The sequence below is a fragment of the Lygodium microphyllum genome, chromosome 18, assembly GCF_053477565.2.
Source record: "Lygodium microphyllum isolate KBCC chromosome 18, Lygodium_microphyllum_v1.1.10, whole genome shotgun sequence".
NCBI classification, from domain to species: domain Eukaryota; kingdom Viridiplantae; phylum Streptophyta; class Polypodiopsida; order Schizaeales; family Lygodiaceae; genus Lygodium; species Lygodium microphyllum.
The window spans coordinates 912,187-934,819 of NC_141152.1; the positions used below are offsets into that span (position 1 = coordinate 912,187).

General features: G+C 44.4%; 1 protein-coding gene and 1 long non-coding RNA gene across 3 annotated transcripts; one reads left to right on the forward strand and one right to left on the reverse strand.

The window, feature by feature from the left end:
• The first annotated feature begins 1,482 nt into the window (after window positions 1-1,482).
• On the forward strand, window positions 1,483-16,440 carry LOC148020506 (uncharacterized protein At2g39795, mitochondrial-like). 2 transcript variants are annotated; one of them, XR_015694552.1, is made up of 4 exons: window positions 1,483-1,862; window positions 14,580-14,932; window positions 15,050-15,267; window positions 15,377-16,440. XR_015694552.1 is itself a non-coding variant. In XM_087698270.1 (3 exons), the coding sequence occupies exons 1-3, from the start codon at window positions 1,593-1,595 to the stop codon at window positions 15,207-15,209; spliced, it is 783 nt and encodes a 260-aa protein (XP_087554396.1). In that variant the 5' UTR covers window positions 1,483-1,592; the 3' UTR covers window positions 15,210-16,440. The 2 variants fall into 2 exon arrangements, 1 of the variants encoding a protein (XP_087554396.1); XM_087698270.1 differs by having other exon boundaries at window positions 15,050-16,440.
• On the reverse strand, window positions 16,328-21,031 carry LOC148020507 (uncharacterized). The gene is made up of 2 exons (XR_015694553.1): window positions 20,624-21,031; window positions 16,328-19,449 (listed from the first exon to the last, which is right to left on the reverse strand). It is a non-coding gene; the product is annotated as an uncharacterized LOC148020507 (long non-coding RNA).
• Window positions 21,032-22,633: the final 1,602 nt, after the last annotated feature.

Consider the following 22,633-nt stretch of genomic DNA (forward strand, 5'->3'; position numbering starts at 1 on the left):
CCTAGGTAGCAACAATGCATAAGACCCAATCATTAGAGACCTTTTTCTCTAATGTTAGTTCTCCTCATCACCAAGCTAATTGTTATAGCTTAGATGTCACCATTCTAGGTATGTTGAATCCTCATGAGTATGGATTTATGAAAGGCTAGTTCATTCTAGACAATTCTTTGAATGTCTCATGGCAATTGATTGGGTTAAAGCTTCTAATTGTCATAGTTGTGTTACAATTGGATGTTGAGAAGGTGTTTGATAACATCAAATGGGATTATCATTATGTGGTAACGAAGGATACAAGTTTTAATGAGAATATTTCTATATGTATTTTCTAATAGAAGACTCCTCTACTTAGTTTTTCATAAACAAAGCTTGATTTACTCCCTTCAGATTAGTTAGGCAAGGATGGCTTGAGGGACTCTTGGAGACAATTATGTCAAACTTAGTATTTGTGGTTTGGACTTAGACATTACTTCCAAACTATAATGTTGAGGTTTCACATAGTTTGCCTAATGGTCCTCCAAAGGTAATGGGAGGCAAGAAATGAGTCTTTTCATGGATCTTCTTGGCCCAATCACTTGGAAGTATATTAGAGAAAGGTTGCTCTAAATGATATATTTTGTTAGTGAGTTAGAAAATTTGAAGTTTGGTTGGTTTGATTTCTTAGGAACATATTAGAGCCAAGTTGCTATAGATGATGTCTTTTCTTTGTCAGCTAGAACTTTTGGAGTTTGGTTATGTTGATAGGGTGTATAAGCCCCTTAGGATTCAAGGACTCAAGTTTCCACAATGTTTCATAGGATTCAATGACTAGAGTTTCCACAATGTTTCATAGGGTCTTCTTTCATTCAATAGAAGTTGTGAGATCATTTAATAAATCTTATTCTATGTCTTTTTATTTTTTTAAGATTGTGAAAGTTGAGGTGTAATCTCTATAGCATGATTCAATTTTCTAATGCATTTTTAAGTACATTTGGGTAAAATTTATCACCAGAGGTGTAGTATCATGAAGTCGCCCAATCATAAGTTTTGTAAAAGTTATCACATGAGGTGTAGTACCATGAGGTCGGCCAATTGTAAGTTTTTAATGTGTGACATCGTGTAACTCAGGCCAGTTTCACACCAAGCTATGGACAAACAGGAGGTGGAAAAAGAGGCGTTCGCCACACTTGTGCATTGGACCCGATTTTTGCGACTGGCAGACACTTCTGGGCAAGGGATCTCCCCCGTCCTGAAATTTGGGCACGCCCAATGCACAAGACGACAATACATTTATTCAAAAAGGGCGCTACACGACTGACAAGAATGGAACCCCCACCAATCCCCACACACCTCAATCTCCTTAGAAATGGGCCAAGCCTCTTTTGATAAAACATTTAATTTGCACAGTTTAGTGTGTAAGCAAAGCAATGGACAACTTGCACATAACCCCAACCACCCGAAGCTCTTTCTAACCACCCTCGCTGACACTAGCAAAACCAATTTGGCTTCCACTCGTTAGTACGAGGGAAGAAGGCCAAGGCTCTATAAAGTAAACCTGCACCGCAGATCAGATTACTCTAAACCCCTAAACCTTAAAGGGGTGGCTCGGCAAAATAATGTCTTCTCGCCACCTTCTGTGCAGGGCTTCCTCTGCTTTCTTGTGCTCGCAGGCACAAGCGCGCCGGTCGACGTGTGGTGCTATCGCCGCCTGGCGGGCGGGGATTCGTCATCATCAGCATCCTCGGCAAGAAAGAAGCAGTAGCCTCTCCTTCCCCTATTATACCTGCCCCCTGCGTAGATACGCCACGCGAGGCTCTGCCGACAGCCACCTCGTCGAGCTCCTCAAGTTCGAAATCGAACACGAGCTTCGTGAAGAGCCTCGCAAGGTTAGTCCTTTACAGAGCTAAAATAAGCTTTGGGAGCTGTATGTGCATCATATTAAAAAGAACAATGGAGGAGCACTCTTGGCAAAGCATTCAAGAAAGATCAAAGTTTATTGTCCCAAGCAATCTGTTTCACCGATTTAACGTTTGTAGGGAAGTAGAGGAGCTGCTTTTTTTAATGAGAGAGAGAGAGAGAGAGAGAGAGAGAGAGAGAGAGAGAGAGCTGCAACCTTAACTCTTTACAATTTAAAAGCTTATTGGAAACTCTGTTTGTTAGTGGAATTTGCAAGCCCTTACAATGGTTGCAATAGTGAAAATTTTGATACTTCATGGTCAGGCCTCTACTGATAGTTCTCTTTGTGAGAGCTAGACAAATTATATATGATGACGGGAGTAGATGAATGAGTGCTAAGACTTCAAGCTCTTTTATCTTTAGTATGTGTGTAACTGACACTCTGTCACTTGTCATATATCTAGCTGTATTGGCAAGTGTGGGACATTAAATAAGTCCGTGACTTTAGGCTGCGTGTGAATAGTTTGTAAGACCTGTAGTGTGTTGTATTCACTTTCGTTATGTGTTATGGAACAATGAAGGAAATGAGATGAGATCACACTGCTTTTCTTTGTAGCTCCAACCCTTCTCTTTGTCTCTCTCAACATGGTATCAGAGCCATGAATGGGCTTCGTGGTGGATAGCATTTTGGAAGAAGACTTGAAGACCGAAGTGTAACGTGTCCACTAGTATCATCTAGGACACGTCTTAGCAGTCCATCGGAAAGGATGTCTAGAAAGCTCCGCCTGGCACTCCCATGGAATGTTATGGGGTTTGCGATCTAGGGCTTTCCGCGTCTGCCACGTAGCGGAAGTATTTGGCCGTTCCTACTTAGGATCGACTGGAATTTGGGTTTTCCTGATTGGTCATTTCCTAACAGCAACTAGCGTCAGACCCAAGCGAACTACTTTACGCAGAAACGCCAGGTCCGAAGCGGATTCACGTTGCACTTGGTTCAAAGAGAATGGGAAACGAGAGGGATGCAAAGCTCAACCTCTCTGTCATAAGGCATAGTTCCATTCCGTTCCCCTAAAACAGTGTAAATCGGTTAAGACATAACTCTAGATCAATGCTTTTGTTGTTCGTGTCCTTTGACGATCATCCCGCTGTTCTTTAAGATTTGAGAAAAGTTCCCGGCCAACCGAGACCACCCAACCGTAGGACGGACCCATGGCCCATTCTCCGCACTTTCCTCGGTTTGTTTTAGTTATGTAATTATCTAATACATAATTGAACATGTAACAATCAGCTTCTTTAATTAAACCGTTAAGCACTGGTTCCTTCACGTAATCTTATCATGTGACATAGAAAAACAATATTAAACAAGTTCTTTATTAACATATCATCATATTTATCTTTGAAATACAAGGAGTTCCGCTCATAGGCTTGTCCATAATCCGCCCGAAGGCTATTCAGTAATCCACAGGGATCACTATTCCAAGCTTCTGTCCGTAGACTAGTATGCGGGTCTCAAGATCCAATCTCGAGTCACGTTAGCCTCTTGTGCAGGGCCCGGAAGGCGAGGGATTTACGGCCAGAGCCCCCCCTGCTTCAAGTAGAGCTCAACGGAGAGATCTCTCGCGGCGGGTTCGGTTCACATTCCCAGCGCGGTCAACAACACCCTTGGTTAGGGTCAGACAGGCAGTCGAGGGTAACTGAAGCTGCCTCTCCCTTCAGGCCTTCAACCTGAAGTATAGATATTCATTTAATTTGTAATTCATAAATCAAACAGTGCTCTAAAATCTCTAGCAAGCACAAACATTTCCATTAACCGATCTTGTTGTTGGCAAACTGCTAAGGAATGAATTTTTCCTTTTGAATGTATCTAGCACTCGATCCAGGGTGCCTTGCAACTTGGCAAGATCCTTTATATTTTGGGTTACGGCATATCCTATTAATCCAACTTGGTCAAACCTAAAGTTCATTGGATACTTTAGTTTCTGGTTTTTAACCTTCCTCATTTAGAAGGATATCAAAGAATACATCCTTTTGCAAGATAACTTGCGTAAGGATCCGCTATCCTTTTTGAGGATATTCAACCTTTTTTCTTGTGAAGCAATCACAAGATCATATGACTTTGTACTTGCCGTGCAAGTCCTGCATCGTACTATGCAATAATGGAGTTACAAAAACAATCCGTTTCAATTTCTTTAAATTGACGTTTGTCAAACCTAGGGTCGCTTTTTAAGAACCTCAGGGACAAACCCTAGTTCTTTTACATTTACGATTTAACTGACCCTACAATCAGGGAAGGTAGGCAAGTATTTTAAGGTATAAACGTTTCTTGGATTTTTAAATCATTCCCAATGCATATTTCGCAGCATAGGTATTTCTAAGTTTATATTAATTCGGTTAACTTTTAGAAGGTAATATCGAGATCACCTCGGCACGATTTGTTATCTATGTGACAATTGATTTTTCAGTCCTAAACTTTATTGCTTTGAGGTTAGGTAAATTCAATTAAACTTCCTTTTTTCTTGCGAACAAAACTCATGTCAAATAAACAATCTTTTCCTTGCTAAGATATGCAGTTAGCAATGATAACTTCTTAGAGTTTAAGCAACGTACGAAACCTTTCATGAATTTCACCTTCTATGATGATTCGTTGCAAAAAGAATAGGGGTTAATGGTACAAGATGCAGTTAAAAAAAAAAAATCTTCAAGATTTAACCAAAATATACTACTATAGTGGGTAGATAATCTTGCTCGTAATTTGTTTCAATGCATAATGCTATTTGAAGGAAAACTATGTTTTATACATTATCCATTTTGCATGTTCAATTAAACTAAATTCCTTCATCGTAAATGTCTAGGACAAAGTATATCTTATCCCTAACAATTCATCTTGCATGATTGAATTAAAACCGATATAAAACCAAGAAGGAAAAACCTGGTTTTGGGGTGAGATATCCACATGGATACCGGGAGATGACCCTCCCGCAGTTACTCCTTGGACTTTCTTAGGTGGTATCGCAGTTGTAATCCTTCGAACGTGAAGGCAGCTTTACACTCCTTTTCGGAATTCCACCGCCGCTTCAATACTCTTCTTATTTCTTTCAAGGCAAGGAGCCGTTAAGGGATTAACCACGAGGAAGGGATAACATGACCTTTAAGATCTTAGCCTCTTCGGAGAGGGAAAGGTTTATAAAGCCTAAAAGAAAAAGGCCCTATAGGGATTTATACACGGTGAAAATGGTGTGTGTGAGTGTGGTTTCAAAAAACATATAAAGGGCCTTGGGAGATCTTTGGGCTTGGGGTAAAAGGTATAGGAAGGGCGGTTTTGGAGAGGTTTTTGGGACACGGAGTAGTAAAGGTTTTAGGGATTTTAACCCGGGGTGATAGGGGAAAGGTGAAGGGTGAAGGCTTATAGCACGGGGGAGAGGGAAAAGGGTGTGTAAGGAAAAGGGGACATAGGGGTTAAAAAGGCTTAGGGGGGTGTGTTTAAAAAAGGAATATGAGGGGGGTGCAACACGGGGGAGAAAAGGTAATAAGGCTTTTCAAGCCATAGTTCATTTTGGGGATTCTATCCATGGAAAGGGTTTTATGGGGGCTCCGCGGGAAGGCTTAAGGGTTCCTTGGAAAGGGGTTAAGGCCTCCACGGGAAGGTGCTTTAAGGGAGAAAAGGGCTTTAAGGGTTTAAAAACCGGGGGGGGGGGGGGGGGGGGAGGAAAAGGGTGAGTAAAAAGGGATATAAAGGGGGGTGAAAGGGTTCTAAGGGGATAAAACCGGGAGGGGGGGAGGAATTAGAAGCTTCTGAGAAGTTTCTGTGGGCAGCCACGTGGAGGGAAGGGGAGTCACTTCAAGGCGGCGGCAGGAAATGGAGATGGCGACAGCGGCAGCAGCTGGCGGTTGGCGGCAGGGCGGCTCCTCCTCAGCAGCGGCGGCGTTTTGGCATCAGGCGGCACACGGCGAATGATGTCGTTCCCTCTCCCTCTCTCACGGCAGATAGACAGCGTTCTGGTGTTTCTTTTTTTCCCCCCTTACTCCCCTCAATCGTCGCAGACAGGAGGATAAGGGAAATTTTTTTTTCCCTTTTTCTTTAATTTGATATATTACACGAAGGCCAAGGGTTCCTGTGAATAACAAGCTATCTACCATTGTTGTTTTACAAGGTATGTGTTGAATGTATTTCATCTTGCTCGAAGGAGAGGTTGTTTGAGTTTGTCTGGAGCATTGTGGAGGCTTGTTTGAGTACTTTGAAGAAGGCATTGGCCATCATTGGTGTGAAGGACTGCTGTTGATCCCCCCCCCAGACTGCATCACGTGATTGTGTTTGTTTCTTGTTTGATCTCCTTTGTTGCAATTGAAGACATTGAGTACTAACCTAGCTATCCAATGCTTGGAAATACATTGTGGAAGGTACTTGTGTCAGAGATCATAGCCTGTTTCAGGCAGGCAGCAGCAGGCAGCAGCTGCACAGTCCAGCTGCACAGTCGGACTGTGCAGTCGGACTGCCACGTGGCAGTCCGACTGTCTGCAGCTGATTTTTATCAGGCTGCGCCTTATTTTGGCGCCCCATCCTAGGCAGATTTTCGCCTATTTATTGCTGACGTTTTCAGCAGTCTGGCATTCATTCTCTGTCGCAGATTACAGACCGGTGCCGTGCAGATCTCTGTCTCTGTTCGCAGATTTCTGACAGCAGACAGTGCAGACTGCAGCAGACTTCGAGGTGGACAGCAGGTCGCATCGTCGAGGTGGAGACACGCAGTCCAGCGCACTGCGCCCGTGTATATCTTTGTATTCAGCATTCTTTATACAGCAGATCTTCAGTGTACACTGTCTCTTTCTCTCCCTTCTCTCTCTGCGTTCTCTCTCTCTCAGTCCTACGCTTCCGCACCGCTGCACTCTGACATGGTATCAGAGCAGTGTATGAGGGCTGACTGAGCGCAGAATCAACCTGAAGAGGAGTTTCCATCGCGACACAAATTTGCGTTTTTTGCGTTTAAGGGCAGACAGGAGGGCTGCGCCTTGGAACAAGGCTGAAACGAGTGTGGGCGCACAGGAAAGGAGTACAGGTGGTGGATTTGCTGCTGTTTACTGCTGTTTGTCGCGGAGAAAGTTTGAGTTTTCAACCTAAAAGTGCAGGTTTTGCTTTTTCATCGCCTCCGGCGGGTGAAGAAGCTTCGGGACGCTGAAGAGCCTTAGCAGGCTGAGTCTACTCAGTCAGAGGGGGCTGCTTTTGCGTTTGAGAAGGCATTGCAGGTGAAGATGTCTACAGAGATGGACCTGGAGTTCCAGGCGATTATGGACCGGAAGGTGCCTGTCCTACCGGCTCTTCCTACAGATCAGAAGCTCGACGGCGACAACTACCGCATTTGGCGCGTTATGATGTTGGCCATTCTGGAGTCCTATGATTTGGCGGAGTTGGTACAGGAAGATATTGACCGACCCTCGGTAAGAGATGAGTCCAAACTCTCTTCCGATGCTCGTGCGGAGTTGGCCAGGGCCCAGTCTCATTGGGACAAACTGAATGCCAGGATTCGATCCTTTCTCTTTCTATCATGCACTACAGCTGTGATCGCTCACATCGAGCACTTGACGGTGGCTCGTGAGATATGGCTGGAGCTTGATCAAATGTACAATCGGATGACCCTGATGAAGAGGGTTTCTTTGGAGGTACAGATGCGGACCTTGTCCGTCAATAAGTCTTCTTCGCTAAGGGAACACATTAACAAGCTAAGGCAGCTACAGATGCAGGTTCAGAATGCGGGGAAGCCGATCTCCTCCGAAGACATGGCGATTACACTCTTGTCCCAGTTGCCGCCACGATTCGGTACATTTTACTCTGCCCTTATTGCTTCAGGGCGAGAGTCTACTCTTCGGTGGGAGGAGTTGGTTCCTATGGTCTTGGACCAAGAGGAACAGTTAAAGGGACAGAATGCTTCCAAGACGGAGGCGTTGACAGGTCAAGCCTCTCAGAAGAAGGGGAAGGACCAAAAGAAGAAGAAGGGGGATAACAAGTCCAAGAAGGACAAGGAGAAGGACAAGGACAAAGACTCCACATGCCATATTTGTGGAAAGACTGGCCATTGGAAGAAGGATTGCCCTGACAAAGACTCGAAGGACACCAAGAAGAAGGAAACCAAGGATTCTGGAGCGGTGGCTGCACCCTCATCAGCTGCATTTCTACATTTAGTTGTCATTGAGGACGCTTCTCCGAATGCTTCTGATGCTGCGATGGCGGCTTCCCAATCTCGAGAGTGGATTATTGATAGTGGTGCCTCACGGCACATGACTCCTTCATCAGATGGTGTCGCCCAGCTGCGACCTTCGCGTGGGCAGGTTCTCATTGGAGACAGCTCTTCAGTTTCTATTGCAGGTCGGGGTAAGATGCAGCTTATTCCGGATGGACGAGGTGGCACCCATACTTCAGAGGTTTTGCATGTACCAGGATTGGGGTACCATCTCCTTTCAGTCCATAAGATTTGTTCCCTTGGTCTTCTGGTGGAGTTTGACAGTTCTACAGTGCGAGTCCTCGATCGTGAGTCGAGGAAGGTTCTATCATGTGGATATGAGGAGAACGGCATTTACAAACTGAAGTCTTCCACTGCCCTCTCTACTCTTCTTCTTACCTCACAGTCACAGTCTGAATTATGGCATGCTAGGTTTGGTCACCTGAACTATGACTATCTTCGGAAGGCGTCACGGGGACAGCTTGTTCGAGGGTTGCCGGATATAGTGGTGAGCCAGCAGCCATGTGTCTCCTGCATACGGGGGAAGCAGCATAGAGATGCCATTCCCCATACCGCTTCGCGGCGGTCTACTTCACCGATGGAGTTAGTATCTACGGATCTATGTGGCCCTATGAGGAATGAGTCCCTGCGTGGGAGCTCGTACTTCATGCTGATCGTGGATGACTATAGCAGGATGACATGGGCCTATTTTTTGGCACTAAAATCAGAAGCTTTCTCGCACTTCAAGGATTGGCTTCTCTTTGAGGAGAACCGATCAGGCCGGAAGTTGAAGACCTTGCGATCCGACAAGGGAGGTGAATTTGTCTCTAATGAATTTGCTCGGTTTTGTGCAGATAGAGGAGTTCACCAGGAGTTTGCCAATACGAATACTCCACAAGAAAATGGTATTCTCGAACGGAAGAACCGCAGTGTGATCGAGATGGCGCGCACCATGATGGAGCACCGACAGACCCCCCAGGTTCTGTGGGCCGAGGCTGTGGCTACTGCAGTCCACATTCTTAACCGATCTCCTACTTCGGCCGTGGAAGGGATGACTCCATTTGAGGCGTATTTTGGGACGAAGCCAGATGTTTCTTACTTTCGGGTCTTTGGGTGTGATGCCTATGTTCACATTCCCAAGGCTCACCGTGACAAATTTGAAGCGGCTTCCCGAAAACAGGTATTTGTTGGCTACAGCTCCCAGTCCCAAGGCTACCGACTGTATGATCCCGTCAAGCGGGATGTATATACTAGCCGTGATGTGCGGTTTGTGGAGGTTCCGGCTTCTTCAACGGGGGAGGAGCATCCCGTTCTTGGAGATCCAGGGGAGAGTTTGGCTCCTTCTACAGTTCCACTGGAGCCTGTGCCGTTTGATTATGATTCTGTTTCTGACACAGAGTCTACTGTTCCACCGGATCCTTCTGAGGAGTTACCACCGGTGGACATTCCAGAGTCTTCTACTGATGGAGAACGACGAGGGGAGGTTCGGCCTCCTCCTCGCTGGGCCCGTGACACACTCCGTGATTCAGGGATCGAGGGGGTTCCTGAGGAGTGGGGACCGCAGGATGGTCCGCGGCGGTCACGGAGGCACCAGGCGCATTCTTCGGAGCTTGTGTGCTCCAATTATTGTTTGATGTCCCGAGTTATGCAGGATCGAGAGCCCACCTCCGTGAAGGAGGCTTTACAGTCCGCCCCATGGAAGAAAGCTATGGAAGCTGAGTTGGAGGCTATTGAGAGGAATGGCACTTGGTCACTTGTGCCACGCCCCCCGAAGAAGAAGGTGATTGGAGTCAAGTGGGTCTTCAAGACCAAATATCTCAGTGATGGTACTTTGGATAAGCACAAGGCTCGCCTTGTTGCTAAGGGTTTTGCCCAGCGCCCAGGGATTGACTGTCATGACACCTTTGCCCCTACAGCTCGTATGGCAACCATTAGAGCTGTTCTTGCTTTGGCTGGCCATAGGAGATGGCCTGTTTATCAGCTGGATGTGAAGTCGGCCTTCCTGAATGGTGATTTGAAGGAGGAGATCTACGTTGAGCAGCCTCCTGGCTTTGGTTCTTCAGATGGGAAAGTCTACAGGTTGAAGAAGGCCCTGTATGGTCTCAAGCAGGCCCCGCGAGCTTGGAACGAGAAGATTGATTCGTTCCTCCAGACTCAGTTGGGATATCGGCGGTCCAAGGCCGATCCGCAGCTGTATGTTCACACTTCCGAGGATGGTTGTGTGCTGTTTGTATTATATGTTGATGATTTGATTGTCACAGGTGATGATGCACAGCAGGTCCAGGAGACAAAGTCAGCTTTACATCAGACGTTCGAGATGACGGATTTGGGGCTACTCCATTTCTTTTTAGGACATGAGATTTTTCAGTCTCAGAGGGGGATCTTTCTCTCCCAACAGAGATATGTACAGGAGCTCTTGGCGTCTTTTGAGATGGAAGATTGTCGGGCCCTCTCTACTCCTATGGATCCGAACTGGAAGGCCACTTCCCACTCAGCTTCTCCTTTGGCGGATGCTTCCCGCTATCGACAGTTGATAGGGTCTTTGATTTGGCTTCTCAACACCAGGGTTGATCTATGTTTTGCTGTTGGGCTCTTGGCAGGGTTCATGAGTGAACCTAAGACGGTGCATTGGCAGGCTGCTCAGAGGATACTTCGGTATCTGAGGGGGACGTCTGATTTGGGGATTCATTACCCCGCAGGGACAGATGGGTCAGATCTTGTACTTGCAGGTTGGAGCGACTCGGATTGGGCCGGTGACGTGGACCACAGGCGGTCTACAACAGGTTACTGCTTTACTTTGGGTGCAGGTGTTATTTCTTGGAGTAGCAAGAAGCAGCCCACGGTAGCCCTTTCGTCTACTGAGGCGGAATATCGGGCCGCATCTTCCACCACATGCGAGGTTGTGTGGCTTCGGAGATTGTTGGAGGAGCTTGGGTGCCCCCAGACTCGTCCTACATTGCTGCGATGTGACAATGAGAGTTGCATTGCCTTGGCAAGGAACCCTGTTTTTCATGCCCGGACGAAGCACATTGAGATCCAGTACCACTTCATCCGAGAAAAGCTTTTGGATGAGACCATCACTGTGGAGTATTGCAAGACGGAGGATAATCTTGCGGATTTGTTTACGAAGGCGCTTCCTCAGGCTCTACTTCGGCAACATTCCAGATCCCTCAGGCTTCTGCCCTGTCCAGGCTCTGAGAGGGGGTGTCAGAGATCATAGCCTGTTTCAGGCAGGCAGCAGCAGGCAGCAGCTGCACAGTCCAGCTGCACAGTCGGACTGTGCAGTCGGACTGCCACGTGGCAGTCCGACTGTCTGCAGCTGATTTTTATCAGGCTGCGCCTTATTTTGGCGCCCCATCCTAGGCAGATTTTCGCCTATTTATTGCTGACGTTTTCAGCAGTCTGGCATTCATTCTCTGTCGCAGATTACAGACCGGTGCCGTGCAGATCTCTGTCTCTGTTCGCAGATTTCTGACAGCAGACAGTGCAGACTGCAGCAGACTTCGAGGTGGACAGCAGGTCGCATCGTCGAGGTGGAGACACGCAGTCCAGCGCACTGCGCCCGTGTATATCTTTGTATTCAGCATTCTTTATACAGCAGATCTTCAGTGTACACTGTCTCTTTCTCTCCCTTCTCTCTCTGCGTTCTCTCTCTCTCAGTCCTACGCTTCCGCACCGCTGCACTCTGACAACTTGAAGGTTCTGACATGGCAATGCATTGATGGAAGCTCAGTTTGAAAGTTATGCATAGGTACACAGACCTGGAAGAGAGCATGAATTGTTGTAAACAGTGAATATACAGCATACATTGGATCTTGGTTGAAGCATTGAAGCTATCTGACATGCATTCTTGGCTCCATTGAAGTGTAGATACATCCTGGAAGACATATGTATTGTGTCATATGCATTTGAGTTGCAATTTCTTGGACAAAACACTCGGATTTGAGAGTGTATGATAGGCTGAAAACTGTCATAAAACTGTGGACAGCAAATACTCATTGGTCCTGAGGCATTACATAACATTAGTTAACTTCTGTCAAATGTATGACATGGCGTATGCTTGTTGAATGTCTGGATGACTGAGATGAGCATTGAATGCTCATGAAAACTGAAGTTTGGAGCTGAAAATAAATGCATTGATATTGTTTCGGTTGGTTACAAAAAGGGAATGCATTCTATGACATTGCCTGTTGAAGACAGAGTGTCTATTGTTATCTGTATGGTTATGTATTGACCCCTACACTTGATAGCACATATATAATGTAATTTGAGGACACTTTGGAGCTGGATAAATCTGGTTTGACTGAGTATTGGCTGACTACAACCTGCAAGCAAGGTATTTAACACTTGTACTTGATGTGGGTTATGGTTTTGGCAAAGAAGGCCAGCAAAATGTATCTTATGGTAATAATAGCCAACAAGGTTCAAATGCAAGAGGTGGAAATTTTAGAGGCAAGGGGAGATCTAGCTCTACATGTAGAGGCTCCTGGGCAGCAGCAGTGCCCATCTGACAATCCTAATAATGATAAGGATTGTCATTAGTGTGGAAAGTATGGTCATATTGCCAAGGACTATTGGAAAAAGCAGGGCAATCAAAAGGACAAGCAACATGGACATTATGCATCGACCAGTCAAATAAATGATGCTTCTGGGGATAGACTGTTTGCCATGACATGTAAAAGACAAGGCTGCTGAGAAGTCTACTGAGGATGCTGTTTGGTATATTGATTCGGGAGCATCGAATCATATGACGCCTCATGGTGATTGGGTTCTTGACATGGTGCCTAAGAAGGAATGACTATGCATGCACAAGGGATGACACATAGCATAGCATTGAACATAAATGCAAAGTGTCTTTGGTAATCCATGATAGCAAGAAAAACTTACATGATATATTTTACCACCCTATCCGAGGAGGAAGGCTAGTTACATTTGCCTTGGGATTATGTACTCTTCCACTCTTGGCCGTCATCTTCATCTATAAGAGCTCTTGAGGACTGTGTCTCGCTCTCTCTAATACTGTCCTTCATCTTATAGTGTCTACTTCGACACTCCATTGCCTAAAGGACCGTGTTTCACTCCCTTCATAAAGTAGCTCTTTTCCTTGTGATCAACACCTTTGGCCAAAGGGAGTACTCCGCATTTTGCTCTCTTTATAGTGTGGATCCCTTCTATGTGCTATTGACCGATCAGCCAAGACAATGCAATCATCTCCAAGCTTAGCAACATGGTATGAGCATGATTCAATACTCATCATTATTCATTCTTATTTTGCGTTTTTGAGTTTTCTTTGTCATAGCGTTTGCTGTACAATTTGTGTTCCTCCTTTCAAATCCTCCCATTTCTCAATGTAATCAGAGTAGAGTTGCTCCAGGAGCTAACGATTCTTATTCTCCATTGAGGTAAAGAAAGGTTACGAGATCAGCAACACTCACAAATTCTAGACTCTTCTTTATTTCTATCGCACCATTGGGGGATACCATTATCTTCTTCTCCCTCCCACCCTTGTGTTACAAGTTTGATACACATGGACCATTGGGCGCTCCTGCTGCACGAATGGTCACACCACTACAACTTGCATTCTCCATGGCCAAAAGTGTGAAAACAGCAGCAAACTGATCAACACTCCCCAAGGGTTGGGCATGGGCCCTCATAAGGGGAGGAGAAGAGCTGCAAATGGCAATACTTGCCTTTCTAAGTGCATTTGTCATCTACACAATGCAGGAGCCACATTAAATGATTGTGGGGCTGCTTGTTAAGCTACAAGGTGGCTGCTTGACATTAAATAGTTAGGCAAACCTTTCAATGTAACTTGATTCTAAGGTCCAGGCTCCAAACTTTCTATTTATGGAAGTTTCACATTGCACCTTGTTCCTTTTGCCTTGCCCTTGTACCACCTAACGTGTACACTTGTCCACTGCATGTCCGGTGTGGAATGGTCACCATGACGAGAGCTAAGGGCACTAAAATTAGAGTTCATTTTAAATTAAAACTTTTAGGTGAAGTTTAAATAAAATCATTAAGTTAAACTCTCATTTTTATTCATACTAGAAAAACAACCCAAAGCTGAGGATGACATCACATTGGCTGTGTTAAACCTTGAGAGGGACATCTAATGCAATTTACTGAATGGTAGACTGATACTAGACCATGGCAAGGAGTCAATGGCAATTGGACATGCTGAGGGGTCTTCATTGAGATGACATCCTGGCCAATTCTCTCATGCGAGGAAGAAGTCCTTAATTTTTTTTTTGGGGGGCAGGTTTTTCAGAGAGGCATTATTTTTTGGTTTTCTTTAAGATAAAAATCAGGATTCGCTGAAGCCATGGCTCAAGATTGTTTGTAGCCATCCACTATTGAATGCTTGTAAAGTAGCTGAATTAGAGACACTGTTCTCTAATGTTTATTCATGCTATTTACTCAAAATTTATACTCTTATCTTATGTCAAGACGTGCTTATGTAATGTGGATTTTTTGCCTCCTTTTATTCAATAGCAAGCTTCTTTGAAGGGATCAGCTGAACCATTCGAGGTGCTAGATAAACCAGGCACAGAGGAAGTCATATTGAAAAGAAATTTTGCCAATGAGCAGATTGCAATTACGTGCTTGCTGGAGAGTGAATACCAAGACGAAGATGAAGATCCTGAAGAGCAGAATGAAAAACCACTGGAGGTTTTACACATGAATGTCAACGTAACAAAAGGAACGGAATTACCAGCTTTGGAAATAGAGTGCAGCTTTATGCGTGGAGGTAGTGAAATAGTGATTCAGTCTGTATCTTTTCTCGATGAAAGTTCCAATGAGAAATCAGCTGAAAAAGCAGAGGCGTATTCAGGTCCAATATTCGAGTACGTGATGTGATTCTTGAAAGTCAAAAGTTGTTTTGTTTTCACTTGATTATCTCCATTGTTGTGACTTTCTTCTTCTTTGTCTAATGTTGTCCTTTTTTCTTGGTTTTGGGGCAGGGATTTAGATGAAAATTTGCAGCAAGCATTCTATGATCTTCTGAAAGCCAGGGGGCTTTCTCCTAGGATTGCTGCATACGTATTGGATTATGCTACCGTCAAAGAGCAACGAGAATATATGCGTTGGCTACACAACTTGGAGACCTTTTTTACAGCTTAAAGGTCATGGTGATCATCAAATTTCTCCACAACTGAAGGGCTGGATACAATTTATCAGAGTCAGTCACTTGTTCAATGTCTTGTTCATGGTGAACCAAGCACACTGGCAACAAATGGGTAAAATCTGTTTCTTTTTAACAAAGTAACTATCAACATGGTGATATGCAGCAAAAGGTTCAGAGGAGAGGTGATGGCAGCCCTTCACATGCCTACAGGTGGCATGTTTTTAGATGCGGGTCCGTGCTATGCATGCATACACCGGCAGGTTATAGACTAATTCGGTAGCTCTTGACGGAGATCATTTGCAGCTTTTCAAGTCAAGATGAGAAAATCCCCTTGGCAAAGTGACATTTGTCTAAGCTTTTCTCTTTCCTATTTAAACAATGAAAACAAAGCAAATTGTCAACAATCTGGCTTTTGGTGAGTGGATTATTGGATGATGATTTTGAAAACAATCACTTGGAATTAAGTCAGTGTGGATGGGATCCAGAAGAGAACTGATGTAGTCAACGAACTAATGCCTGATGGTATAGAAACTCGCATTAAGCTAGGCATATTGAGTTAGCTTCGGAAAATTCTTTTATTATGAATGGCTACAAGCAAACTTCTAGGGTTTACTGTGTTGCATCGCCAACCAGTGCTAGCCGATGCTTTCATTGCTTACTCTATGTGCCCATATGATTTTGATCTCACTTACTTTATGAATTCATTTGTTTTTGACCTGGGCTCACCATTCATAATTAAAGGGTATACCATCACTGGATCGCAAGAGAGAGCAACTTGAACCAAGATGATTGGATTTTACCAGAAGAGGGAAGTTTTCTGGAAACATCAAATAGTCCTACTGTAAAAGAGGAGGAAGAAGACCCCATAGTTGTTCCAGAGAGAAGATTGTATCTTCCTTAAGTGGCATTTGAAGGGTGTTGTGGTGCAAGATGTCTTCCTTACTACAGCTGTAAAGGTCATTTATCTTCTCACTGAGCTCCCAAGTACTTGGTTTATGGCTCTCATTTTGTATGCCTTCATATCGAAATGTCCGTCGAATTTACTTGAGGAATTACAACTTGTCTTATTGGCATGATAAACTAGTTATCCTTAGTTAAAGACAATTATGCTACAATTCCTCGATGTGGCATTGCATTGTACCAAATATAATTACATGCGAATAGTGGTTTATATCAAAGAATGCTTTTGGTTACAAAAGTTTATAATGCCCTAATGCTTTACAAATAGAGATTTTGGTCACATCAGAGATACTAAGACTTTTGAACTTGCCGATAAGCTCCCATATTCTCAGGGCTTTGAAGGCTAACTCTTGCTGTGTGAGTAAGCTATAGTTGCCTTGAAAATTTGCTTGATTCCTGGTAGACTAGATGATATGAAGAGTGACCAGAATATATTGTCTTCCTTGTCAACCTCCAGAACAAAACCGTTGATGTTTGTCAAGCTAAGTACCATGGACCGTGGCTTGATAAGGTCTAACAGGAAGCCCTATGCCTTGACTTTGGACAAAGCATGAGACCTTACTAGGTCTGAGGTTGAGAGGCCCCATGTGTTGCAGAATTTCTTGTTGCAATTTGCAAGGAGATCAGTCTGCATGCAGGACCAAGGTGACTTACCTGACCAGCAACCCCTTAAGAACTTGGCTCGCAGAGCATGAATGTCTTTGGAGGGATTGGGCAGACCTAAACCCCTGTCTGATAGGGGCATTTTGAGCTTGTCCATGGCAATTGATGTGGCATAATTCTTTTTTACCTTGCTTTCCCCAAAGGAATCTGTTTACCAATGAGTTCTGTCGCTTTTGATCCTTATTGATCCAGCTGATGAAGGGTAGGTAGAAGGATAGCATTGGGTAGATGAAGCGAGAGTTTTACCAATGAGTCCCATTGCTTTTGATCCTTATTACTCCAGCTGATGAAGGGTAGGTAGAAGGATAGCATGGGGTAGATGAAGCGAGAGTATCTTGAGCCAAATATGGAATGGCCAATTAGCAGAGGCCCAGCGATTGATCTTTTCCCTGACTTTGTTCAGTACCCAGAATGACCTGCAAGACTCCATGATGTCTACTCCCATGGGTAGACCCAGGTATCTAAAGATGCTACCTCTCCCCACTGTGCTTCCCTTCCACTGCAGCTTCAGGAGATGTGTTTCCAAGATGCTGATCAACTTGGATTTGATGGCAAATCAATCTCCTTGCTTGCTCATAGGTGTTTAAGACCTTCATTGCCCTCTCCATGTTGTCCTTTTGGGCCTTCAGAATTAGTAGGTCATCGACGAAACCTTGGGCTAACAATTGTTTGCCCCTATAATGTATGCCATGTAGCTCCCTCTTCTCTACCGTTTTCTCTAGGGTACAGAGAAGGGGATGGAATGCAGCTGTGAACAGAAATGGGCTGAGAGGGAAGCCTTGACGGACTCCACATGAGACTTGGAAGGGTTGCAATAGCAGGCCATTTAGGGAGATGCTGGCTAGGGCCTGATTTGCCACCATTGAGGGAAGGGAGGCAATCTTGTGGGCAAAACCCATTTTCTTCAATACACACTCTATGTAGTGCCAGCTTACCCTCTCAAATGCTTTCTGTATGTTGAGTTGGAGAAATACCACCTCTTGCCTAGAGGTTTTGGCCCATTCTAACACAATCATGGCATTAAGGACATTGCCTATTAGGCTTCGTCCTTTGATGAATCCAAATTGATGTTCATTGATGTGCTTGCTGAACAGGGGCATGAGTCGGCTGGCCATTGCTTTAGGGAATATCTTGTTCACCGAGTTGAGTAAAGATATGGGTCTCCATCCTTCATTTGCAGACATTGCTTTTGCTTTGGCATTGGTGTAATGGTGCTCTCCAGCCAGGAGGTGGGGAATTCCCCCCTCTGCCAATAAGTGTTGATGATGGTGGTGACACTATGTTGGAGGGTCTCTCAGTTTTAACAAATGAATTCTCCTGAGATCCCATTCGGGCACAGGGACATGTTGCTGCCTAGCCCTGCGAGAACCCCTTCAATTTCCTCCTTAGAGAATGGGGAGATTAGCCATAGGTTTTCAATCTCCATGGTCACCGTGGGCACTGCCTCTAGTACTTTGTAGATCGGCATCTACCTTGTGGGCTATTCCTTGTATTGATTAGTAAAGTAGGTTCTGCAAGTGTGACTAACTTGCTGTGGGTCTCAGATCCATTGACCATTATCAAGCCAAAGGGAGACCGGGCTATTTTGCCTTCTCTGTTTATGCAGACTGTTGATGAGATGGGGGGATGAGCAGTCAAGATCCAAGATAAGCTTCCTATTGAAGATTAGGTTGACCTTCTCTAACTCTCTAAGCCAAGGTTTCCCTTCGGATTATTTGTGCTTTGGATGGCATTTCGGTTTCACTGGGAGATAAGAGGTTTGGAGTGTCATGGTTGAAGCTAGATTGTCCATCGCCTTGCTTGCCCATTCTTCCACATAGCGCTCCTGGGAGCAGAATCAGATGCATTTAAGTGTGGTCGAGTGCTCCATGGTGTTGATGAACTCCCCCAAAGGGTCAGATTTGCCTTTTCTGATTTCCTCTTCCAATTTGGTTGCAGCACCTAGCAACATGTACTGAAAGGGAGTTTGGCTATAGTGCCTTAAGTTAGCAATTAGGCACTTATGTTGCCCTACTAACCTGGAGGACTCAAATGACCTCTGCTCAAGGGTGATTGGGAGATGGTTGGATAGGAGGAGCAGTTGGCGTCAATTTTCAGGATGTAACATTGGAAAGCCATTCTCCTGCTTGCAAGTAGTACCATCGGTCCAGGTAGGACCAGTGGCCTTTGTGTCATACAGAATTGTAGGTGGATGCCGATTGAGACGAGCTAAGGTCATCCACTAGATCCATGAGCCCTCCACTTTCCACTGCTGCATGCCAAGTTGCAAGCTCTTCACCAAAGGCCACGGAGGAAGATGTAGATGCATCCTTGTGGTCAGTAACCATGTTGCAGTCCCCCGCGATGAGGCAGTTGTCAGCAAGTAGGTCCCATTGGATTGTTCTGATTCTCCTATCATTTGGCTCGTAGATATTTATCAATTTCAATGGTTCTTCCTCCCATTCAATGGAGATAACCGTGATGCCATCGTCCTCTGACTAGAAGGTTTGGGATGGGCTCCAGGAATTCTTTACTGTTGTCAAGCATCCCAAGTGGGAACCATCACCCCCGTTCATGAAATAAAGTAGTCTTTGTAGGAGAAGTCAGAGACCCCAATTTGTGGAGCTTGTGTTCCTGCACAAAAACAATATCAAAGTCATTTTTTAGCACCCAACTCTAGAATAAGTGGTGTTTGGCCCCTCCATTTAGGCCCTTGGTGTTGATGGTGGCTAACTTAATCCGCTCTTCATTTACTTCCATTGGATTGAGTGAGGTTGATTGAGTTACTCTCGCGCCCTTGAACTGTCGGATCTCTGGGGATTGCATCAATGAGCAGTCTGTTGGAACTGGCTTCCCTGGCTGCCAGGAACCAGTTGTTGCTTCCATGGGCGAGCTGGTCACCATAGCCTCCCCCGAGGCTGCCATGAATTCGGCATCCAGGCCTGGGTACTCTTTTGCCAGTTCGTCCAGAGAGATCCTATAAAGTTGGGCGAACGTTCTGACTTTGCTTTTTGAGTTTCTGGGAATTGTCGCCTTAGACCAAAATCCCTTGATGTATATAGGTGGTTGTGGAAGGCTGGTTCTGAGCTTTGGGCATTTGCATGGTATGGATGGGGTTTGCCCTTCTTGCCTTTGACCCATTGCCAACCGTCACCCTCGTTGCCACCTTGCATGGTGCTATCCTTGCCTTTGTCGTTGATGGGTGGTTCTTGGCCACACCTGCCCAAGATGAGTTGTGCTTTTGGCTGTCGTCTTCCTCCTTTCCCATAGCTCCGAGCACTGTCTAAGATAGTGGCCCCACTTGCCACAGTTGTGGCAAGATCTCGTGACTTGTTCAGATGAGCCAGAGTCGTGGCTCGCCGACATGCGGGGGTGTCAAGATCGACAAATTCTGGTTTTTCTTCTTCAGGATTCCACAAGAGACAAACACGATTCTTGAATGCATTCGCTAGGGGTGGGATGTATAGAGGTTTGCCCAATTCCTTGGTGATGTCAGGAAGCATACACCAGAGATAAGCCGAAAGGTTAGGTATCTCAATCCAAACCGGGCACTTCTTGCGGAGCAATTCTGTGCCCAGTTTGACAGGCCTGTATGCCGTAACATAGACCAGATTCATCCCCCCTGATCCAAAACTTTGCATGCAGCATCTCTGTTGCTAAAGAGCACTTCATAGAACGCCTTACCTCCATAGAAAATGTATTCCACGTGTCTTGGAGCCATCCGCCCCACTTGCATGACTATGGGAGGTTTGCCAGTGGAGAAGATCAGAACACCACGAGAGTTAAAACGAAGAAAATTGTTGCATACCTTGCTAGAGTGGAGAGTAATCCTCTTGGAAGCTCCCTCGTGCCACACTCCATATTTGAGTAAAGGAGGTCGGAGACCACATGCGGTTTAGCCTCCAGTTGTCCTTCGTAGTCTTGCTGGGAGCCGAGCGGGTTTGTCCCCACCGATTGATTGTAATGCATGTTTGCTCCATCTTACTCGGTATCCGCATAGGAGTCGTCATCCTCGTCTCTCTTTCTCTTATGTATTTGCAGCACTGCATTGTCCCACGTTGCTCTCCCATGATGCCGCATCCTCCATTGCTTCATCGTTGTCTGAAGACCTCCTCCCAGATGCTTAGCTACATGCAGGGAGGACACGTGTAGTAGTAGTACTAAGCAATGTTATCCTTTGTGGGGATTAATTAGCCTCTCATTTCGGGACCAAGCCGCCTCCATATTTTACTTTGTATTGTACCAAGTATTTTTGACCCCTTGTCATATAAACACTAAAATTTTTATTATATTGACACATTTGTATAATTGGAAGTAGCTCTTTTATGTCTTTTTATCATCTTTTACCATTTAGCTACGTATGTGTACACACACACACACACACACACAATGCACCTTAGGGTGGGTTTAGACGAGCGACGGCAAAGATATAACAAAGGGGCGTGCTTTTGATGTGGCATCCCCCATATGGCTGAGACTTCCCTCCTCTTTCTGCCTGACCCACCCTCTTTCTACCGACCGCCCCCCCCCCCCCCCCCCCCCCCCCACCCCCTTTGGAAAAGCCTTGGCACTAAGAAAAATCCACTCTTTACCTTCTTGTAGCACACTGTGCCTCTGGTCTCACTATTCACACAAGGAGGCAAAAGGTTGATCATGTTTTGCAGTGCTGCCACATCCATTTGAACCCAGCCTTAGATACACATGTGGATATATAAAACATACACATAGATATGCTACATTTATAAATATCCAAAAATACCAATACAATTTGGGAAATTCATATCTGATTTCATAGAACATATATCCATCATTATGCATGTGTACGATTGCACAAAGGATATATCCTCCATTTTGCACATGTACATAAGCATAAATGTATATTGTGGATTAAATCCACTAAAGTACATACTAACAATATAACTAGTGGAGCAAGTTCTAAAGCCCTTACTATTTGTATTACCCTTACTTCTATAGCATAAACCTAGTGGTAGCTAGGAAAGTCTTTGTTTGATTGTATTAGATCCATATTTGGAACTCCATTCCAAATTTATGTTACTTGTTGCTTGGAAAGGGCCAAGGAGTTTATCACATATCAAAAATCTATAGTAGAAATATGATGGAATGGAAGTATTAAGTCGCTACTATCTTAAGATTATTGTTTGCCTTCATCATGAAGAGAACCAATAGCCAATAATTAATAGAAAAACATAAACAAAACTAATTGTACATGAGAAGAGAATTCTATAAAACTTGCACAACACAAGATATGGGCACAATGCACATTCCTTATGCAAGTATTTGTAATATTCAATTAAGCTATTGTGCTCAAAATACATTTAAAGCATCCTTTTTGAATTCTTACTTTTCCTTTCCTTGCACTATTTGCTTTTGTGCAATTAAATCAAACATACCCTATTTTAAATAGCTTTATAAATAATAAATACCATTATTTTTAATAAATACATTCAAAATAACTTTATTGCACGTGCACATACATAAAGTCTTGCACTCATATATACATTTAAAATGCATTATTTTTCACATTATAAAGTACATAAAAGCTACACAATAAAATGTGTTTCAAAATAATAATTTTGATTAACTTCATGTACTAATTTGCTTATCACAACACAAAACACATTAGTATACTTTCATCTATTTACGATGCATAATGTGACTAGTATTGTTCGCACATGTTCACATAATAAATCAAATTATGTGACAAATATGTAGAATTCATAGTAATTAAAATTATTTAAATTTATAAGTTTTATAAATAAATAAAATTTTATTTTATAAAATTTTATGTGGGTTATAA